Source organism: Leucoraja erinacea, chromosome 25, assembly GCF_028641065.1.
Source record: "Leucoraja erinacea ecotype New England chromosome 25, Leri_hhj_1, whole genome shotgun sequence".
NCBI lineage: Eukaryota > Metazoa > Chordata > Chondrichthyes > Rajiformes > Rajidae > Leucoraja > Leucoraja erinaceus.
In genome coordinates, this window is record NC_073401.1 from 32,999,478 (window position 1) to 33,018,132 (window position 18,655).

The 18,655-nt window shown below is 47.4% G+C and overlaps 2 protein-coding genes across 4 annotated transcripts in view; one reads left to right on the top strand and one right to left on the bottom strand.

The window, feature by feature from the left end:
• The window catches only part of si:dkey-112e17.1 (uncharacterized), a 23,823-nt gene extending 23,411 nt beyond the window's left edge, over window positions 1-412 (bottom strand). The window contains exon 1 of the mRNA XM_055655524.1: window positions 287-412. Within this exon, the coding sequence (XP_055511499.1) occupies window positions 287-358 (72 nt within the window). The 5' untranslated portion in view covers window positions 359-412. The remainder of the gene's footprint in view (window positions 1-286) is intronic.
• Window positions 413-7,660: 7,248 nt separating this feature from the next.
• golga3 (golgin A3) overlaps window positions 7,661-18,655 on the top strand; it is a 55,358-nt gene continuing 44,363 nt past the window's right edge. For 2 of the 3 annotated variants that reach the window (XM_055655526.1, XM_055655527.1), the window contains exons 1-2: window positions 7,662-7,954; window positions 12,927-13,286. In XM_055655526.1, the coding sequence (XP_055511501.1) occupies window positions 13,157-13,286 (130 nt within the window). In that variant the 5' untranslated portion in view covers window positions 7,662-7,954; window positions 12,927-13,156. Of the gene's footprint in view, window positions 7,955-12,926; window positions 13,287-18,655 lie in introns of all 3 variants that reach the window. The other variant, XM_055655525.1, reaches the window with a different exon arrangement.

Here is an 18,655-nt window from a genome sequence, read left to right on the forward strand (position 1 = left end):
TATCTCTCTCGATCAGCATTTTTTTAAATGAAATATTCTTTCCGCAATGATAAGAAAAAAGACCCAAAATCAAAAAGAGAGACTCTATATGTATATATATATATATTGTCTATATGTACACACACACACACACACACACATATATATATATATGAAGGTTGCAGCAGAAAAGATATCTTGGACTCCAAGATATATACTACATCTACATATATACATACATATATACATATATATATACACACAGTATTTGTGTCGAGTTGCCAGTTGTGTGTAATTTTCCACCTACCGAGCGAGCTGTAGCCACTACGCTGCAGATGGCGATGAGTAGGGCGGCGATCCGCTGCACTTGCCCGGCCATGGAGCTGGGACACGGGCGGCGACAGCGACAGCTCCGGCCACTCGAATCACCTGTGTGGCGACTGCGCGCTCCCGACGGCCGCCCTGCGCGTACACGCACACCCGCGGCGCGCGCGTGTTGTGTGTGTGTGTGTGTGTGTGTGTCTGGGCCGCGGGGCCGCGCGTCTAGCAACGCTTCTCTTAAAAGGGCAACAAAATCTGTTTGTAATTTGTAATTAATTTAATAACCAAGTATACTAGGAAAATGTGATTTGTCAAACAGTCAAACCAAGCAAAGCAGCAAGACGTGTTATATATATATATATATATATATATACGTGTTATATTAGACTGCACACCTGTACATGGTACTAACACCATCATCAAGTATGCAGATGATACAACGGTGATTGGCCTCATCAGCAACAACGATGAGCTGGCCTACAGGGAGGAGGTCCAGCACTTAGCAGCATGGTGCGCTGACAACAACCTGGCCCTTAACTCCAAGAAGACCAAGGAGCTCATTGTAGACTTCAGGAAGTCCAGAGGCGGCACGCACACCCCCATCCACATTAACGGGACGGAGGTGGAACGTGTTTCTAGCTTCAGGTTCCTGGGAGTCAACATCTCCGATGACCTCTCTTGGACCCACAATACCTCTACTCTGATCAAGAAGGCTCATCAGCGTCTCTTCTTCCTGAGGAGACTGAAGAAGGTCCATCTGTCTCCTCAGATCCTGGTGAACTTCTACCGCTGCACCATCGAGAGCATCCTTACCAACTGCATCACAGTATGGTATGGCAACTGCTCTGTCTCCGACCGGAAGGCATTGCAGAGGGTGGTGAAAATTGCCCAACGCATCACCGGTTCCTCGCTCCCCTCCATTGAGTCTGTCCAAAGCAAGCGCTGTCTGCGGAGGGCGCTCAGCATCGCCAAGGACTGCTCTCACCCCAACCATGGACTGTTTACCCTCCTACCATCCGGGAGGCGCTACAGGTCTCTCCGTTGCCGAACCAGCAGGTCGAGGAACAGCTTCTTTCCGGCGGCTGTCACTCTACTCAACAACGTACCTCGGTGACTGCCAATCACCCCCCCCCCCCCCCCCAGACACTTATTATTATTTATTCAAATCGTTTGCTATGTCGCTCTTCAAGGGAGATGCTAAATGCATTTCGTTGTCTCTGTACTGTACACTGACAATGACAATTAAAATTGAATCTGAATTTAATCTGAATCTGATATTCTTCCCTCCTTTTCTCAAGCATTGCAACAGTCGGCTTTCACCCCGCCTGCTTTTAAAAGATCAGAGAGAACATTTTCACAAAGTGTTGGAGTAACCCAGCGGTCAGGCAGCATCTCTGGAGAGAAGGAATAGGTGACGTTTCAGGTTGGGACCCTTCAATAATCAAGAGTGTTTTATTGTCTTATGTCCCAGATAGAACAATTAAATTCTTACTGGCTAAACGTCACCCATTCCTTCTCTCCACAGACGCTGCCTGTCCCGCTGAGTTACTCCAGCATTTTGTGTCTATCTTCGGTGTAAACCAGCATCTGCAGTTCCTTCATACACAGAGGTGCTCTTTGTCAGGGACCTCCCCCTCGACCTTACCGCCATGGGTGGCCCTACCAGGAGCATCGCTCTAGACGGCATCGCTCTCAGAATCTCAGGTCCACACAAGCATCTCCACCACGACAAGGTGACAATCCACGGAGAAGATAATAGGGATCGTTAAATTACCCGAGACACTCAACAGAATACTTTTACATTCTTACACTGCAATCTTTTCTTATTTGACCACCTTTGGTCTCCTTTTTCATCTCCGTCCTTTGTCCATTCATCTGCAAATCATCCCCCCCCCCCAGCCCCCCCCCCCCCCTCCCCCCCCCACCCCCCCCCCCCACCCCCCCCCCCCCCCCCCCCCCCCCCTCCCCCCCCCCCCCCCCCCCCCCCCCTCCCCCCCCCCCCCCCCCCCCCCACCCCACCCCCCCCCCCCCCCCCCCACCCCCCCCCCCCCACCCCCCCCCCCCCCCCCCCCCCCCACCCCCCCCTCCCACCCCCCCCCCCCCCCCCCCCACCCCCCCCCCCACCCCCCCCCCCCCCCCCCCCCCCCCCCCCCCCCCCCATCCCACCCCCCCCCCCCCCATCCCACCCCCCCCCCCACCCCCCCTATCCCACCCCCCCCCCCCCCCCCCCCCCCCCCCACCCCCCCATCCCCACCCCCCCCCCCCCCCATCCCCCCCCCACCCCCCCCTCACCCCCCCCCCCCCCCCCCACCCACCCCCCCCCCCCCCCCCCCCCCCCCCCCCCCCCACCCCCCCCACCCCCCCCCATCCCACATCCCCCACCCCACCCCCCCTATCCCATCCCCCCCCCCCCCACCCCCCCCCCCACACCACCACCCACGCCCCCCCACCCCCCACAGGTGTGTGCGGCAAGTATCTTACGCAGAGTACAGAAAGTAGTGTTGATCTGGAACGCGCTGCCAGGCTTGGTGGTGGAGGTAGATACAATAGTGGTGTTGAACTGGCTTTTAGACGGGCACATGGAAGTTCGAGGAATAGAGGGATATAGATCACGTGCAGGCAGAGGAGATTAGTTTAACTCAGCATTATGTTCGGCCAAAGGGCCAGTTCCGGTGCTGTACTCGTCCATATTTTATTAACCCACATCATATTGCTCTGCATACACTGCATTGCATAACCACTCTAAACCTGCCCATAATTAAACTAATCAAATTAATCTAACTACTATATCCAGTGATAGTGAATACAGGTACAGTGAATCATTTTGCTACTATTATTTTCACATCTTCCCATCGCCACCCCTTTCAGCCTTCTGCAGAGACCGCTCCCTCAGCAACTCCTTGGTTCACTCATTCCTCCCCCCCCCCCCCCCCCCCATAACAAGTCACCTCCTCCACAGCCACGTCCCCCTACAACTGCAGGAGATGCAACATCTGTCCCTCCACCTCCCCCCTCGCCTCCATCCAGGGACATCAGCAGTCTTTCCAGGTGAGACAGAGGTTCACTTAGGGGTGGGAGATTGCAACCTTCACATGGTCCGCCCTGTTTCGACGAATGCAATCAACCTAGCGTGCATAATCAAATAAGATCAAATAGAACAAGTTGTCGTACAACTTTAGGCTGTGCACACCATACAGCATCCGGCATTCCTACTGTGGCCTCCTGTTCATCGGCGAGATCCAACATAGATTGGAGGAACTCAGTGGGTCAGGCATCACCTGTGGAGGAAATGGACAGGTGACGTTTGGGGTCAGGACCCTTCTTCAGACTGACCAAAGATCCTATAGCGGAGCAAGATAGACGACTCCTGCTAAATGCAATGGGCAGACGTGTAGTACGCAACGGAGCAAAACGTGGGCCTTTTTTTCATCCATTTCAGTAACCCGTCCTGACTTTGGGTTTCCCTCCCTCAGTGTAATCAACGTTACGGGGGGACAGTTTGTGTTAATAAATTATAATTCTGAAAATTAGTAGAAGATTTTTACCAAAGAACTTTGATTTTCATGAGGATGTTTCCGTAACCGGCTTCCATCTGCGCACTAGTATCTTTGCTCCGCTACGGGATCTTTGGTGCGGAGACAGAAGCCGGTTACGGAAATGGGGCCGAAGATTACCCATGAATCTGCCCATGACCGTACCACGTCTTTTTCGTCGAGTGGTGTATCTTGCTCGCTATAGGATCTTTGAGTCTGACTGCTGGGAAGATGTCACATCTCACCTCACTGATTAGATCTCCACTTCACAAGGAGATCACTTTAGATTTAATTATCTGCTATTCTCTGTTGACCAAAGTTGATCACGTTACTATTTGACGAGACAATGCAGTTTGTCAGTAACTTTTCTTTAACTGATATCTTTTCTTATTTAGTTTTATCACAATTTCGTAAATTAACGTGGCAACTGATAAAGGACTCAAAGTGCTGGAGTAACTCAGCACGTCAGGTAGCATCGCTGGAGAACATGGAGAGCTGACGTTTCGGGTCGGGACCCTTCCTCAGACAGATTGTAGGGGGAGAGGAAGGCTGGAAGAGAGGATAGGCAGGGCAAAATGCTGCAGCTGATAGGTGGACACAAACCGGGGGGGTTCTACCTGCCAACTAATAAATATTTTTAAATTCCATATCTTTGTGAATAACATTTTCTGTCAACGTTGGGGCAGTGGGTGAGACTTTAGTGAACCAGTTGTACTTGTTTACTGCAGTTTGCATCTGTCAGGATAGGTGAAGGAACAAGATTTTTATATTCAGATAACTGATGGTGGAAGAATCGAAGGTAGACAAAAGTGCTGGAGAAACTCAGCGGGTGAGGCAGCATCTATGGAGCGAAGATTCAGAATAGGTGACGTTTCGGGTCTTGTGACCGCGTGGGTTTTCTCCGAGATCTTCGGTTTCCTCCCACACTCCAAAGACGTCCAGGTTTGTAAGTTAATTAACTTGGTCTAAATGTAAATTGTCCCTGGTGTGTGTAGGATAGTATTAGTGTGCGGGGATCGCTGGTCGGTGTGGAGTCAGTGGGCCGAAGGACCTGTTTATACACTGTATCTCTGAACTAAACTAAAAGACCAATTCAAGATACATTACTTTCATTGTTTTGGATTTTGTGAAGCCTTTGCCCTTTCCGTTATCTGGTTGGTTACAGATCACTGTCCTGGCAGCTGTACGGAGCAGTGGTGGAAGGAGCTGATGGCATTGTGATGAGCCACGCCGAGCCCTACCTCATCCATCCAGTGCCACCAGGACACCGGGCCTTAACGTGAGGGTGGTGAATCCGTGGAATTCATTGCCAGAGAAGACTGTGGACGCCAAGTGAATGGATATTTTTATGGCAGAGATGGATAGATTCTTGTATGGATCAGTATGCTGTCAGGGGCTATGGGGAGAAGGCAGGAGAATGGGGTTGAGGGGAGAGTTAGATCAGCCATGATTGAATGGCAGAGTAGACTTGATGAGCCGAATGGCCTAATTCTGCTCCTATCACTTATGAACATAAGGACTTACACAACTCCTGCTTAGGTCAAGAGACTTGGACATTGCAAGATGGCACCAGAACGTGGCGACTCTCTGGCTGCTGTTCCAGAAGAGGGTCTACTTACAAACACTACACTCTCCTACTTGTACTGGTGTATATTATGATTTGACGGGAGAGCACGCTCAAACTTTTCACACACGTAACTACTAAACTAAACTAAAACTAAATACAAATGTATTTCATTGTAGTAAACATCCACTGGCAGATTGACGGGTCGTGTCTCTCGATATCCCTACTGCACTCAACTATCCCAAAACCTCCCTGCTGCCCTCTCACCTTCTGTCCACCAAGAGTTTAACCAAAACTTTGCTACTCCAAACTCCTGCCAAATCCATTCACCCAGCACAGTTTCCTTCTCAAGCATTTAGCAATGGACAGCAAATGTTTGATTTATCTGTCCTTTTCTGGATCTGTGCATGTCCTGCAAGGCCAGAATTTGCAGTGGCAGAGTCATACGGCAGGAGAGAGACCTCTCGGCCCATCGGTTTCCTAGTATTTGCTCCCCCCCCTACATTGTATCACACTGAAGGACGATTATGCGCCCTCTGCTGCCCAAAAGGAGGAAAGCAAGTAAATAAACAGAAGACAAAATTCTGGCCAGGCAGTGTCTGTGGAGGAAATGCACTGGCAATGTTTAATGTCGGGACCCTTCTTCAGACTGATGGAGGTCTGTCTGAAGAAGGGTTGCGACCTGGGACATTGTCTGTCCAATCCATCCACAGATGTTGCCTGAGCCACTGTTACACCAGCACTGCAGTGTTTTGTTATCAATATCCCTTGGTAGGTCTTTGTAATAAAGTCATAGAATTGCAGACAGAAACAGGCCATTCGGCCCAGATGAGATTGCACACAATACTCCCGGTGTGGTCTCACCAGTGTCCTGTACAACTGCAGTAGGTCCTCCTTGCTCCTAAACTCAAATCCTCTTGCAATGAAGGCTTTCTTCACTGATTGCTGTACCTGCATGCTTACTTTCAGTGACTGATGTAGAAAAATAGAAAATAGGTGCAGGAGGAGGCCATTTGGCCCTTTGAGGCAGAACTGCCATTCATTGTGATCATGGCTGATCGTCCCCAATCAATAACCCATGCCTGCCTTCTCCCCATATCCTTTGATTCCACTAGCCCTTAGAGCTCTATCTAACTCTCTCTTAAATCCATCCAGTGATTTGGTCTCCACTGCCCTCTGTGGCAGGGAATGCCACAAATTCACAACTCTCTGTGTGAAAACGTTTTTGCTCATCTCTTAAATGGCCTCCCGTTTATTCTAAGACTGTGGCCCCTGGTTCTGTACAAGCACACCCAGGTCTCCTAATCTGACACCATTCAGATAATATTCTGCCTTTCTGTCCTTGCCACCAAAATGGATGGCCTCACATTTATCCACATTATACTGCATCTGCCATGCTTCTGCCCACTCACCCAACCTATCCAAGTCAAGCTGATGGTCCGAGGGTCACCAAGGAGGTAGGTGATAGTTCAGGTTGCTCTCTGGTTGTGGTAGGATGGTTCAGTTGCCTGAAAAACAGCCGGGAAGAAACTATCCCTGAGTCTGACAAAGCAAAATATGAGGCTCTGTTCCTCCAATTTGTGTTTGTGCCTCACTCTGACAGTGGAGGACAGAAAGGTCAGTGTGGGAATGAGAGTTAAAGTGTTAAATGTGTGTATATTCATGTGTGTATATATTTATACAATGGTATATGGACACACTGATCTGTTCTGTATTCATGCCGTCTATATTCTGTTGTGCTGAAGCAAAGCAAGAATTTCATTGTCCTCTCTGGGAGGGACACATGACAATAAACTCTTCAATCTTCAATCTAAATGGAGGAGGATTCTTTATTTGCTTCAACTCATGCAACGTGGCCCCGCCTCATCACCACCTGTCAGTCACATGCAGTGGCCCCGCCTCCTCACCACCTGTCAGTCACATGCAGTGGCCCCGCCTCATCACCACCTGTCAGTCACATGCAGTGGCCCCGCCTCATCACCACCTGTCAGTCACATGCAGTGGCCCCGCCTTCTCATCACCTGTCAGTCACATGCAGTGGCCCCGCCTTCTCATCACCTGTCAGTCACATACAGTGGCCCCGCCTCATCACCACCTGTCAGTCACATGCAGTGGCCCCGCCTCATCACCACCTGTCAGTCACATACAGTGGCCCCGCCTTCTCATCACCTGTCAGTCACATGCAGTGGCCCCGCCTTCTCACCGCCCCTACTGACGTCACTGACAGCCCCTCCCCACCGGAAGGTCCGTCCTCCCCCGGGCTCCGGGCTGTGTTTGCTGGCGAGCGGCGCCTCACAGCCGAGCGGACGGACGGAGGGACAGAGACGGACAGACAGACGGGGCGGGAGGGCGGCGCGCTGCCGCGTCCGTGAGTCTTGTGGCTGGAGGGCGGCGGCTGTTGTTGCCGGAGCGGGTCTTGTGTCGGAGCCGCCGGCGTTGGGCGACGGGACCGTGCGGAGCGGCCGGAGGGGGAAGCGTGAGGTGGACGGACTGGAGCGGCCACGTCTTGTGTCTGGTCTCCGCGCCCGGGGCCGTCGATGCTGTCGGTGCTGCACCGGTAACTGTGGGCGTCCGCTCCCGCCCGGACCCCGCCTTAGTCCCAGTCCCAGCCCCTTCGAGCCAGCGCCGCCATTCAATATGATCACGGCTGGTCATCCACAATCATTACCCCCCCCACATGATCTCTTCCCCCCACATTTCCCTCAATCTCCCATCGATCGTCCCCACCACCCCCGCCATCCTCTCTGTTCCCACCCCCGTCCACACCAGGGTCTTCCTCCCCTCCCCTCCCCATCCTTCCTTTCCTGGACTCATTCCCCCAGTTGCTATCTGTCTCTCCCCCCCCCCCCCTCGCTCCCCCACCCCCCCTCGCTTCACTCCCGTGTGACTTGCTCTTCTCGCTTCTCTAAATGCTCTTACTTTTTCTCTTCTCCTCATAAGAAGAAATGTTTGAAAGAAATGTGGGAATATGGATCAGTACTGGGGATGTCAATTCGGAGGGTTGAGTTGTAAGAAGAGTCTGGATGCGCTGGGTATTTTTGTCCCTGCAGCTGGCAAGTCTGACCAGTTTGGTCGGTGTGGACAAGTTGGGCCAAAAGGCTTGTTTCAGTGAGCTATGACGTCTGTAACCTGATTGTATCTAAAGAAGGTACACAAAAAAGCTGGAGAAACTCAGCGGGTGCAGCAGCATCTATGGAGCAAAGGAAATAGGCAACGTTTCGGGTCGAAACCCTTCTTCAGACGGACTTCCTTTTTGGAGTCACCTTCATGACCCTTCTAAGATATTCCAAAACCTGCATTTAAAATGAAGTAGAAATTCGGGAAATCGGAAGACAATTTATTGTTCTGGTTGCTGCTTCATATTTTTTGCCTTTTGTTCCATATAACAATAATAATGATAAATTTTATTTATGGGCGCCTTTCAAGAGTCTCAAGGACACCTTACAAAAATTTAGCAGGTAGAGGAAAAACATGTAAGGGGAATGAAATAAGTAGTAGAGACATGACTATTACACAAAGTAAAGGGGGGGGGGGCAGGTGGTGGAGGGCTTTGTAGGTGAGGATCAGGATTTTGTAGGTGATCCGGTGGGAGATGCGAAGCCAGTGAAGTTGTTTGAGGACTGGAGTGATGTGATGCCAGGATTTGGTGTGGGTGATGAGTCGGGCGGCTGCGTTCTGGACCAGTTGGAGTCGGTTGATGTAGATGGAGCTGATGCCAAGGAGAAGTGAGTTGCAGTAGTCCAGTCGGGAGGAGATAAAGGCATGGATGAGTCTTTCAGCAGCGGGAGGTGTGAGAGAGGGTCTGAGTTTGGCAATGTTGCGGAGATGAAAGAAGGAGGTTTTAATGACATGGCGGATGTGAGGCTCAAGGGAGAGGGTGGAATCAAAGATCACGCTAAGGTTGCGGGCCTGGGGAGATGGGGAGACAGTGGTGCCGTCGATGGTGAGAGTGGGGTTATTGATTTTGCTGAGTGTGGCTTTGGAGCCTATGAGGAGGAATTCTGTCTTATCGCTGTTGAGTTTGAGGAAATTATGTTGCATCCAGGTTTTTATAGCTGACAAACAGGAGTTGATATGGGGGGGGGGGGGGTTACAGAGTTGACCTTTGGAAAATGTTGATTGTTATAATTGTGCATAGATGACATTAAAAAACAAAAGATGTATTTAGATACATGGTTATTCATCTGTTTTACTCTTAGTTATTTCCTCATGCTTCCTATTGCATTATCCAATCTACTTCTACATCTGCGAATATGTTTGCTGTGTTCTGATTTACATGAACCTGTGTCTGTTACATTGTCCTTCTAAATTTGTCGATGATACAAGACATTTGTCAATGTTATTGTATTTATTGATATTTTTCTGCTTTAATTTTATTCAAACTTCTAATTTCTTTTTGCTGACTGAAGTGGTTATGATCATTATTATCTCTATCTCTTGTTCCTGTCAGTACTGAAAAAACGTCAGCCCCCTGTTCCAACTCCTTTGTTCTGGTCTTTTGATCATTGAGTCTGTATGTGTTTAGTTGTCATATGTACTGAAAACAGAACAATGAAATCCTTATAGCCGCAACTCAGGTCTGTGAATACAGTACTTGGTAGTGAAGTAATTTTACATACATGCATACATACAAGAACAATTTTCGGAGAAATACAAGCCGGTAAACTGTTGAATTGTTTACCCGACCCTAGTGATTGCTGGCGGCGTGTAATTTCCTTGCATTCCACAAATTCCAGCAGGTTATTTTGGGTGGGAGCGTGTAACCGGCAAGCATATTTTACTAGAGCAAGAAACAAACAGCTGGATGAAGTCAAAAATACCTGATGCAGCACTGTTAGCTGGTCCAGCACATCGGAAGGTCTACTGTCTCTTCATTTAGACAATGAAAATCTTATTTCGTCATGCTTTTTTCAAGTGACCACGCTGCTTTAAGTGTCAGGTGTAAACTCTCAAAGTCCAAAGTTGGTTTACAAACATCCCTCGCCTCTCTTTTCCCTGCTCCTATGACCGAGCAATTTTTGGACGTTGTGATTGAAAATGCCCTGCAGACGTGGTGACGAAAATATCGACTGACTGTGCTGGTCATTGCTGGATAAAGTTAAGGAACAGTTCAAGCTTTATAGTAGCAGTAGCTCTGAAATGAAGAGTTTGTAAATATTATGATTTTAAAATGGTCTGCAGGAAGTTGTTGATAGTTTTTTGTGGGACCCACCCAGACCGGTGATAAGGCATTATTAACTTACTTTTGATGAAATTCAGCGAGCAAACGCAATAATTCCCGATATTTTGGATCTTTAAATCTCCACGGCAAATGTTTGCTGTTCACTTCCGCTGTTTTCCACCTTCAGTTCCCTCTTGTAATTACCTTACTTTCTATCTTTTTTTTGCCTGAAAATTTAGGTCGCTGTGCTTCACGGTCACCCCGACTAGCACAGAAAATTTCAGCTAAAACATCGGCCGTTTTCCATGTTTTTAACGGGTGGGAAAGTGCGTGTTTCCCCATTCACTAACATGTACTGATGTGACATATGTCTTCCAGTTAAAATTTTCGGTCACGTGAGGGGGGATCTACGCTAATTTGACATTTGGTGAAATCGCCCTATAGGAAGAATGTCAACAAAATAGAGAGAGTACAGAGGAGATTTACTAGAATGTTGCCTGGGTTTCAACAACTAAGTTACAGAGAAAGGTTGAATAAGTTAGGTCTTTATTCTCTGGAGCGCAGAAGGTTAAGGGGTGACTTGATAGAGGTCTTTAAAATGATGAGAGGGATAGACAGAGTTGATGTGGATCAGCTTTTCCCTTTGAGAATAGGGAAGATTCAAACAAGAGGACATGACTTCAGAATTAAGGGACAGAAGTTTAGGGGTAACATGAGGGGGAACATCTTAACTCAGAGAGTGGTAGCGGTGTGGAATGAGCTTCCAGTGGAAGTGGTGGAGGCAGGTTCGATGGTATCATTTAAAAATAAATTGGATAGGCATATGGATGAGAAGGGAATGGAGGGTTATGGTATGAGTGCAGGCAGGTGGGACTAAGGGAAAATATTTGTTCGGCATGGACTTGTAGGGCCGAGATGGCTTGTTTCCGTGCTGTAATTGTTATATGGTTATAAGTGCGCAACTGAGCATCCTGTTAGCGGTTATTTTGGATGGCAGTGTGTAATCTCCCCTCTTTGGACCAGCAAGCATACTTTCTAGAGCAGAAAACAAACAGCTGGATGAAGTCAAGAATTCTTGATACAGAGACCTGAGCAGAAAAGTTGACCATCCTTTCCCCTCCCCACGGATGTTGCCTGACCCCTGGAGTTCCTGTAGCATTTTGTTTCTTGCTCACAGTCTCTTGTTACTCCAAACTTAGTTTCTATATCAGGTTTGTATACCAGTATTTTCTTCATTCTGGTGCAAACATGGCACCAGAGCAATTTGGGATAAGCCGTGGTCATAAAATGTACATAAATATGTTTGGGATCACACGAATGAAGCAACTGTCCTGAACAGAAGCAACAATCTACCCTTGATTCAAGGTCACCTCACTCTTGGCGTCCTATTTTATCGTTCATATTCGCTGCTCTGATCCTGTAATGAACTCCATTCAGTGCCACCTACAAAGCTTGCAAACGGCACCCTGCCATGCCCCTGGCTACAGATGTAAAATCCACAAGGATGTGATGGCCAGTTTTACTGCTGCTTCGGGCTGATATACTTCTGTCTGTGCGTTTAAAAGAAGCCTGCAAAGAGCTGTTTTTACAGCACCAATCCTCAGTTGTTGGAAGAAAATTAAACTAGTTCTGACCAGCAGCCAATATTTGTCGCTGCTTCAGCTCTGTTGATGCCTTCACCCGTCGTCACATCTAGTCTTGAACACACCAATATGCTTCTGGCCATCTTCTTATCTTTGCCCATTTTGTATATAAACTCAGCTACAACTTTGTTGATTGTATCCTCTTGTTTCAAGTTGCAAGCATCATCATTGATCATTGTCGAACATTGTCAGAGAATGTGGGTGTCAGAGATTATGGGGAGAAGGCAGGAGAATGGGGTTAGGAGGGAGAAATCGATCAGCCATGATTTGATGGGCTGAGTGGCCTAATTCTACTCCTATCATTTATTGGAGGGAGGAGAAAAACCCCCCAAAGGTTTATGAGATGGTGAAAGACACATGATAACTGAGCGTATCATGAGATAACCACAATCAGGCCCACCAGCATTTGATTTCCTTGCTTTACATCTTTTCTCATTGTTTTGATATAAATCCTTTAAGGTGAGTGGGTCATAGTTTAAAAGTGATGTCCGGATCAAGATTTTTTCGAGGGTGGTGTGAGCCTGGAACCTGTAAGGGGGTGGAAGCAGATGGGACAGCGGCAATGAAGAGGCTTTTAGATCGGCATATGCATGTGGTGGGATGTGATCATGTGTGGGCAGAGATTAGTTTAACTAGACGTTTTTGGCACAGACATTGTGGGCCGAAGGGCCTGGTTCTACATCCGATGCCATTTAACCCAATGTTAATGTATTATCTTTCCACAGTGCCTGTGATTTTGCCGTCTCTGCTTGTGCGGGAAAGATCCATTCCTCCATGTGGGATTTACCAAGTGGAACAACTCTTGGTTGATGTCATGCTGCGACTCTTCAGACATTACACCATCTCTTCAGCTGCCCACCTCAACTGAGCACATTTTAATGGCAAGAAGCATCCTTCGTCTTGCTTCGCCAAGCCCTATCAAGTGTCGTCGTTTGCTGTCGGTGTCTGTCAGATAATGGAGGCACCAAATGCCCAGGATGTTTTGCTGGTTAATTCCGTGTACGCCATTCCCACTGAGAGTGAAGAGATCGTGCCTGGTAATGCTGCCGTGTCTGCCTCATCCATCATGGGAGTCAATTTGAATGGTGAGTCACACCAGTGTGAAGCATCATTAAACTAACTCTCACTATTTACTTCCTAGCTTGTCAGAATTCATTTAGTTTGCCTCTTTTCTTGAACAAAAAAAGTAAAGTCCACAAATGGGAAGATGAATGTCATGAGATCAGTAGGAGCTGCTGCTTGGTGAGAGGGTAAAGTTGCTGATTGTTTTAGAAATGGCCCCATGCCTTTTAAAGTCCTTGTTTATAAATTCTGATGGGCAACTTGGCGGGTAGTGGGGATATGATGCGAGCTGCTAGAGGAGGTAGTTGAGGCAGCTGTAATGACATTTCAAAGACACTTGGACAGATACATGGATAGGAAAAGCTTAGAGTGATATTGGCCCAATACGGGCAAATGGGACTAGTTTAGATGGGGCATCTCACTGGTTCAATTGTGCCTTATTGTCATGTGTGCACTGCACAGTGAAACTCCTTTTGCAAAGTACTAAAATGCAACGTATAAAATCATGAGAGGAATAGATCGGGTAGATGCACAGAATTTCATGCCCAGAGTAGGTGAATCGAGGACCAGAGGACATAGGTTCAATGTGAAGGTGAAAAGATTTAATAGGAATCTGAGGGGTAATTTTTTTCACCCAAAGGGTGGTGGGTGTATGGAACAAGCTGCCAGAGGAGGTAGTTGAGGCTGGGACTATCCCAACGTTTAAGAAACAGTTAGACAGGTACATGGATAGGACAGATTTGGAGGGATATGGGCCAACGCAGGCAAGTGGGACTAGTGTACGTAAGACATGTTGGCCGGTATGGTCAAGTTGGGCTGAAGGGCCTGTTTCCGTGCTGCATGAGTGACTCTAAATTCACTGCTACTTAGTACTTGTTTCTCAATTACTGTGTGTGATGATTGTTCTAAGTGGGAAATCTCTATTTTGAAATCTTCTGAAGCCTCAGGATATTTATTTAATACTTTGTGACAGTTCCTAATGCAACACATGTTAATAATGCCAAATAATGCAGAATCCAGCAATATAATTAAATAGAATTAACTTTTCCCCACCCTTTTATTAAATGTTGTTAAATAAAATAAATCCCCTTCAAAAGACATTTCTTAACCAAGCGTTTGATCATTTGTGGAAACCTGTGTCTGTTTCTCGTACTTTTCAATGTGGAGATGGTTAACCTGAACCTCGGCTTGGGGAAGCAATGTTGCCGTTCAGGTTACAGCCGGGAGACCTGGAGTCTCGGACCAATTTTACGTTTCATTCTTGGGTAGCGGAAACAGACCCTTCGGCCCGACTCATCCATACCAGCCAAGATACTAATTTGCCTGCGTTTGGCCGTATCTCTTCCAACCTTCCCTGTCCACAGACCTGTCTAATTGGCTTTTAACCATTATAATAATATCCGTTTCTTCCACTTCCTAGTTCCACAACCCCACCACCCTCTGTGAGAAAGATGCAGGAAGATTGTTCCCGATGTTGGGGAAGTCCAGGACAAGGGGTCACAGCTTAAGGATAAAGGGGAAATCCTTTAAAACCGAGATGAGAAGAACTTTTTTCACGCAGAGAGTGGTGAATCTCTGGAACTCTCTGCCACAGAGGGTAGTTGAGGCCACTTCATTGGCTATATTTAAGAGGGAGTTAGATGTGGCCCTTGTGGCTAAGGGGATCAGGGGGTATGGAGAGAAGGCAGGTACGGGATACTGAGTTGGATGATCAGCCATGATCATATTGAATGGCGGTGTAGGCTCGAAGGGCCGAATGGCCTACTCCTGCACCTAATTTCTATGTTTCTATGTTTCTAAAAGGTTGCCCCTTTGCACCCCCTTTAAATCCATGCCCTTTAGTTCGAGATCCCTCCACCCTGGGGAAAAAAGACCCCCCAGGAATACATTAAGCACTTATATTCTCTGTGACTATTTTTGTCTTTGATGTTTAAACATTGATGGGGTTCCTGTTATTTGATTTTGTATTTATTAATAAGTTTTCAATACAATCACTGCATTGGCCCAATCATAAAGAACTTCAGGGAGTAAAGGGCACTGACATTGGTTTAAATGAGACCAATGTTTGAGGTGGGAAGCCATTATGAGGGCATACATTTCAATTTCTGCTGCCTGTATTTTTCTTAAGCCATTTTAGAATGACCATGGTGAAGATGGAGCTAGCTATCACCAGCTGTTGTACTGCAATTATTTTTTTGAAATGTGCCATTTCAGAAAAGACTTGCAGATTTTCCACTAGAACATTGTGTTGTAAATGTTATGACATTGTAGACATTCTGTCTGACGAGATGGCAGGCTGCCTCAGCACTGCAGCTGAGTGGCCGGGGAGGCAGAGATGTTATTGTCTGGCTGGCACAAGCTGCAGGAAGGCTCTTTGGCAGCCTCACTCCCTCACCCAGTGACATGGCACCATAATCACAGCTCCCCTTCCTGTTTGCCCTTTCAAAATCTCCTTCCAAGGAGCCGTGCAGGGAGATCGGGAGTAGCAGTGCTTCAATGGTGCTGTAATTATCATTGCTGGCACAGTGCCATTCTTTTTCCTACAAACAGTCCAGTAAAGTATTGCCATAACCCCGATCCTCGATTAGCAAGTGTGCAGAAATAGTCCACTGAGTCTGCAGGCAAGAGACTCCTTGTTTTTCCGTCATTTTCAAAGTCCATGCTCCAGTTCTTGTGAACCGTGCCTGTTCCAGGCAAGTCCCAGGCAGTAGCAGGCCTCCAGCCATCTCCTTCCTTGGTTGCCACACCCCTCTCCTTGCCCGTCAAGGTGCGGTAGACAGACCCCATTTCTCTCTCCTCTCCTACCAGCCTCGCCCCTGGAAATAAATAAAGGTTTAACTAATAAACAAAATAATTCCTTGTGACCGAGTGGGTTTCCTCTGGCTGCTTCAGTATCCTCCCACATCCCAAAGGCGTACGGGATTGTAGATTAATTGCTCTCTGTAAATTGCCCCTGGTGTGTAGGGAGTGGATGAGAAGGTGGGATAACTTAGAACTAGTGTGAACGGGTGATCGATGGTCTCAGTGGGCCGAAGGGCCTGTTTCCATGCTATATTTTTCAATCAATCAAGAATTTGCATCAATTTTCCTACTACTGACTTCAGGCTAACGTCAGTAGTTACTGCTTCTCTGCTTGTCCATTTTCTTAAAAATTGCCTTGTCTGTGGAAATCATGCAAACTGACATGTAATTAGTTGCAAATCTATTCAAACCACAGGTGATGCAATGTGTGAGGTGATGTCTTTGTTTGTCTGCTGCTGGTTGTTTAGTGGCACTGCTGAAATAGCCAGTATTACAAGTTAAAATGGAGGTAATTTAAAACTGAATTTTTCCTCACAGACAGTGGTGAATCTCTGGAATTCGTTACCCAGGGAGGTAGTGAATAGATCATTGGGGCTATTTTAAGGAAAGTAGATCATTTTGTGAAGGATTAGGAGTTGAGAGTGATGTAGAACTGGCACAGTGGAGATAAGTCTTGTGTTGATCATCGTACTGTGGCTGGTTTAGTCTTGCTCCTTATGGCTGATCTTGGAAACATTTGATGCCACAATATTTACATAGAAACATAGAAACATAGAAATTAGGTGCAGGAGTAGGCCATTCGGCCCTTCGAGCCTGCACCATTCGCCATTCAATATGATCATGGCTGATCATCCAACTCAGTATCCCGTACCTGCCTTCTCTACATACCGCCTGATCCCTTTAGCCTCAAGGGCCACATCTAACTCCCTCATAAATATAGCCAATGAACTGGCCTCAACTACCTTCTGTGGCAGAGAATTCCAGAGATTCACCACTCTCTGTGTGAAAATCAGTCATGATCATATTGAAGGGCCGAATGACCTACTCCTGTGCCTATTTTTGATGATTCCGTTGGTAGAGGCGTTAATTTGGATGCTCTGTCCTCCCCTCGGGTGTTTGCAGAACAACCCACGGGGACATTTTCACTGCAGGGCAGATTCTTTTGTTGATTGCTCCAATTATTTCTCAATCAACATCATCTTTTAAAAAATGATCTACTTGGAGCTTTGTGTATAAATTAACCACACATGGTTTGCATTCCATAGTTTACTACATTATTGGAAATGTTACATTGTGTACAGGTCACTTGGAAACACATTGACGGTGTGAAAATATGATTAGTGTAAAATGCAAGCTCCTCTTTTTAAATCAAGATTTTAAAATAAATCATAAATTATTCAGCAGAATTTTTTTATTGTTTACTGGGTGTGAGTGATGCTGTGGGAATTGTGGGCCCCGGTTTCATGGCAAAGGTGGTGGTGATGAGTTGCCCTTTACATTCCCTGCGGTAAACCCCCTGCAGAAATAATTTGCTTTCTAAAATAAAATAACAGCGAATGCCGGAAATACTCTACATCTGTGGAGGGAAAACCAGAGTTAATATCTGAGATCAACGACTTGATGTCAAAACGGTCGATGATTTGAATGAATGCTCATCAATCTGAGATAGAAATTCTATTTCTCTTTCCCTGATGCTGTCAGACATGCTGATTAGTTCTAGCATTCTTTATTTGTATTTCAAATTTTGAGCACCAGCAATTTAAATTTATTTTTGATTTACTTCCCATTCCTACTGTAATGGGCCCATCGGACGAGGCTAAAATTTCTGACCCACTCTCTTTCCTGCAGAGTATTAGTAACCCGGTTGCGTGTAAGTGGTAACGGGAAGCTTTCACGATGATTAATCCGTTGTCATCATAGGCGATCGCTCGAAGTCGAGTATGACTGTTCTCCTGGTAGGTCTTTAGACAGCTGAAGAGGCCGATCCTGGAGCCACAGACTTTGCTGCAGGGGTGTGTAGCAGATGTGTCCCTCCAGATAGATGTCTGTGCGTGAGATCTTCCAACAGGGGGAGATTGGTGCACAGACAGACACTACACGGCCCTCGACAGGGTCAGATTCCGGTCCAAGGGCATGGACCCCACCATGGTTGACCCTCCCTGTAACAACTGCCAATCACCTTCTCAGCCGTGGTGGTGCTCCTCCCGTCACCCACTGTTGAGGCGTGTAGTAAGGAACTGCAATACAATACAATACAATACAAAACACTTTATTTGTCCCCGAGGGGCAATTCGGATGTTCCTGCAGCACACTAATAAAAATACAACATAGCATTCAAGAACTTTAACATTAAACATAAAAACATCCCCCCACAATGGTTCCCACTGTGGGGGAAGGCACAAAGTCCAGTCCCCATCCTCTTGTCCACCCAAAGTCGGGCCTATGAGGCCTCCACAGTCGTCGCTACGGGGGCCCGATGTTCCCGGCCGTTCTCGCCGGGTGATGGTACTCAGGAACGGCCGCCCTCCTACCGGAGACCACGGCTTCCAAGCCAACAGACCACGCTGAACGGAGCCCCACACACTGGCGA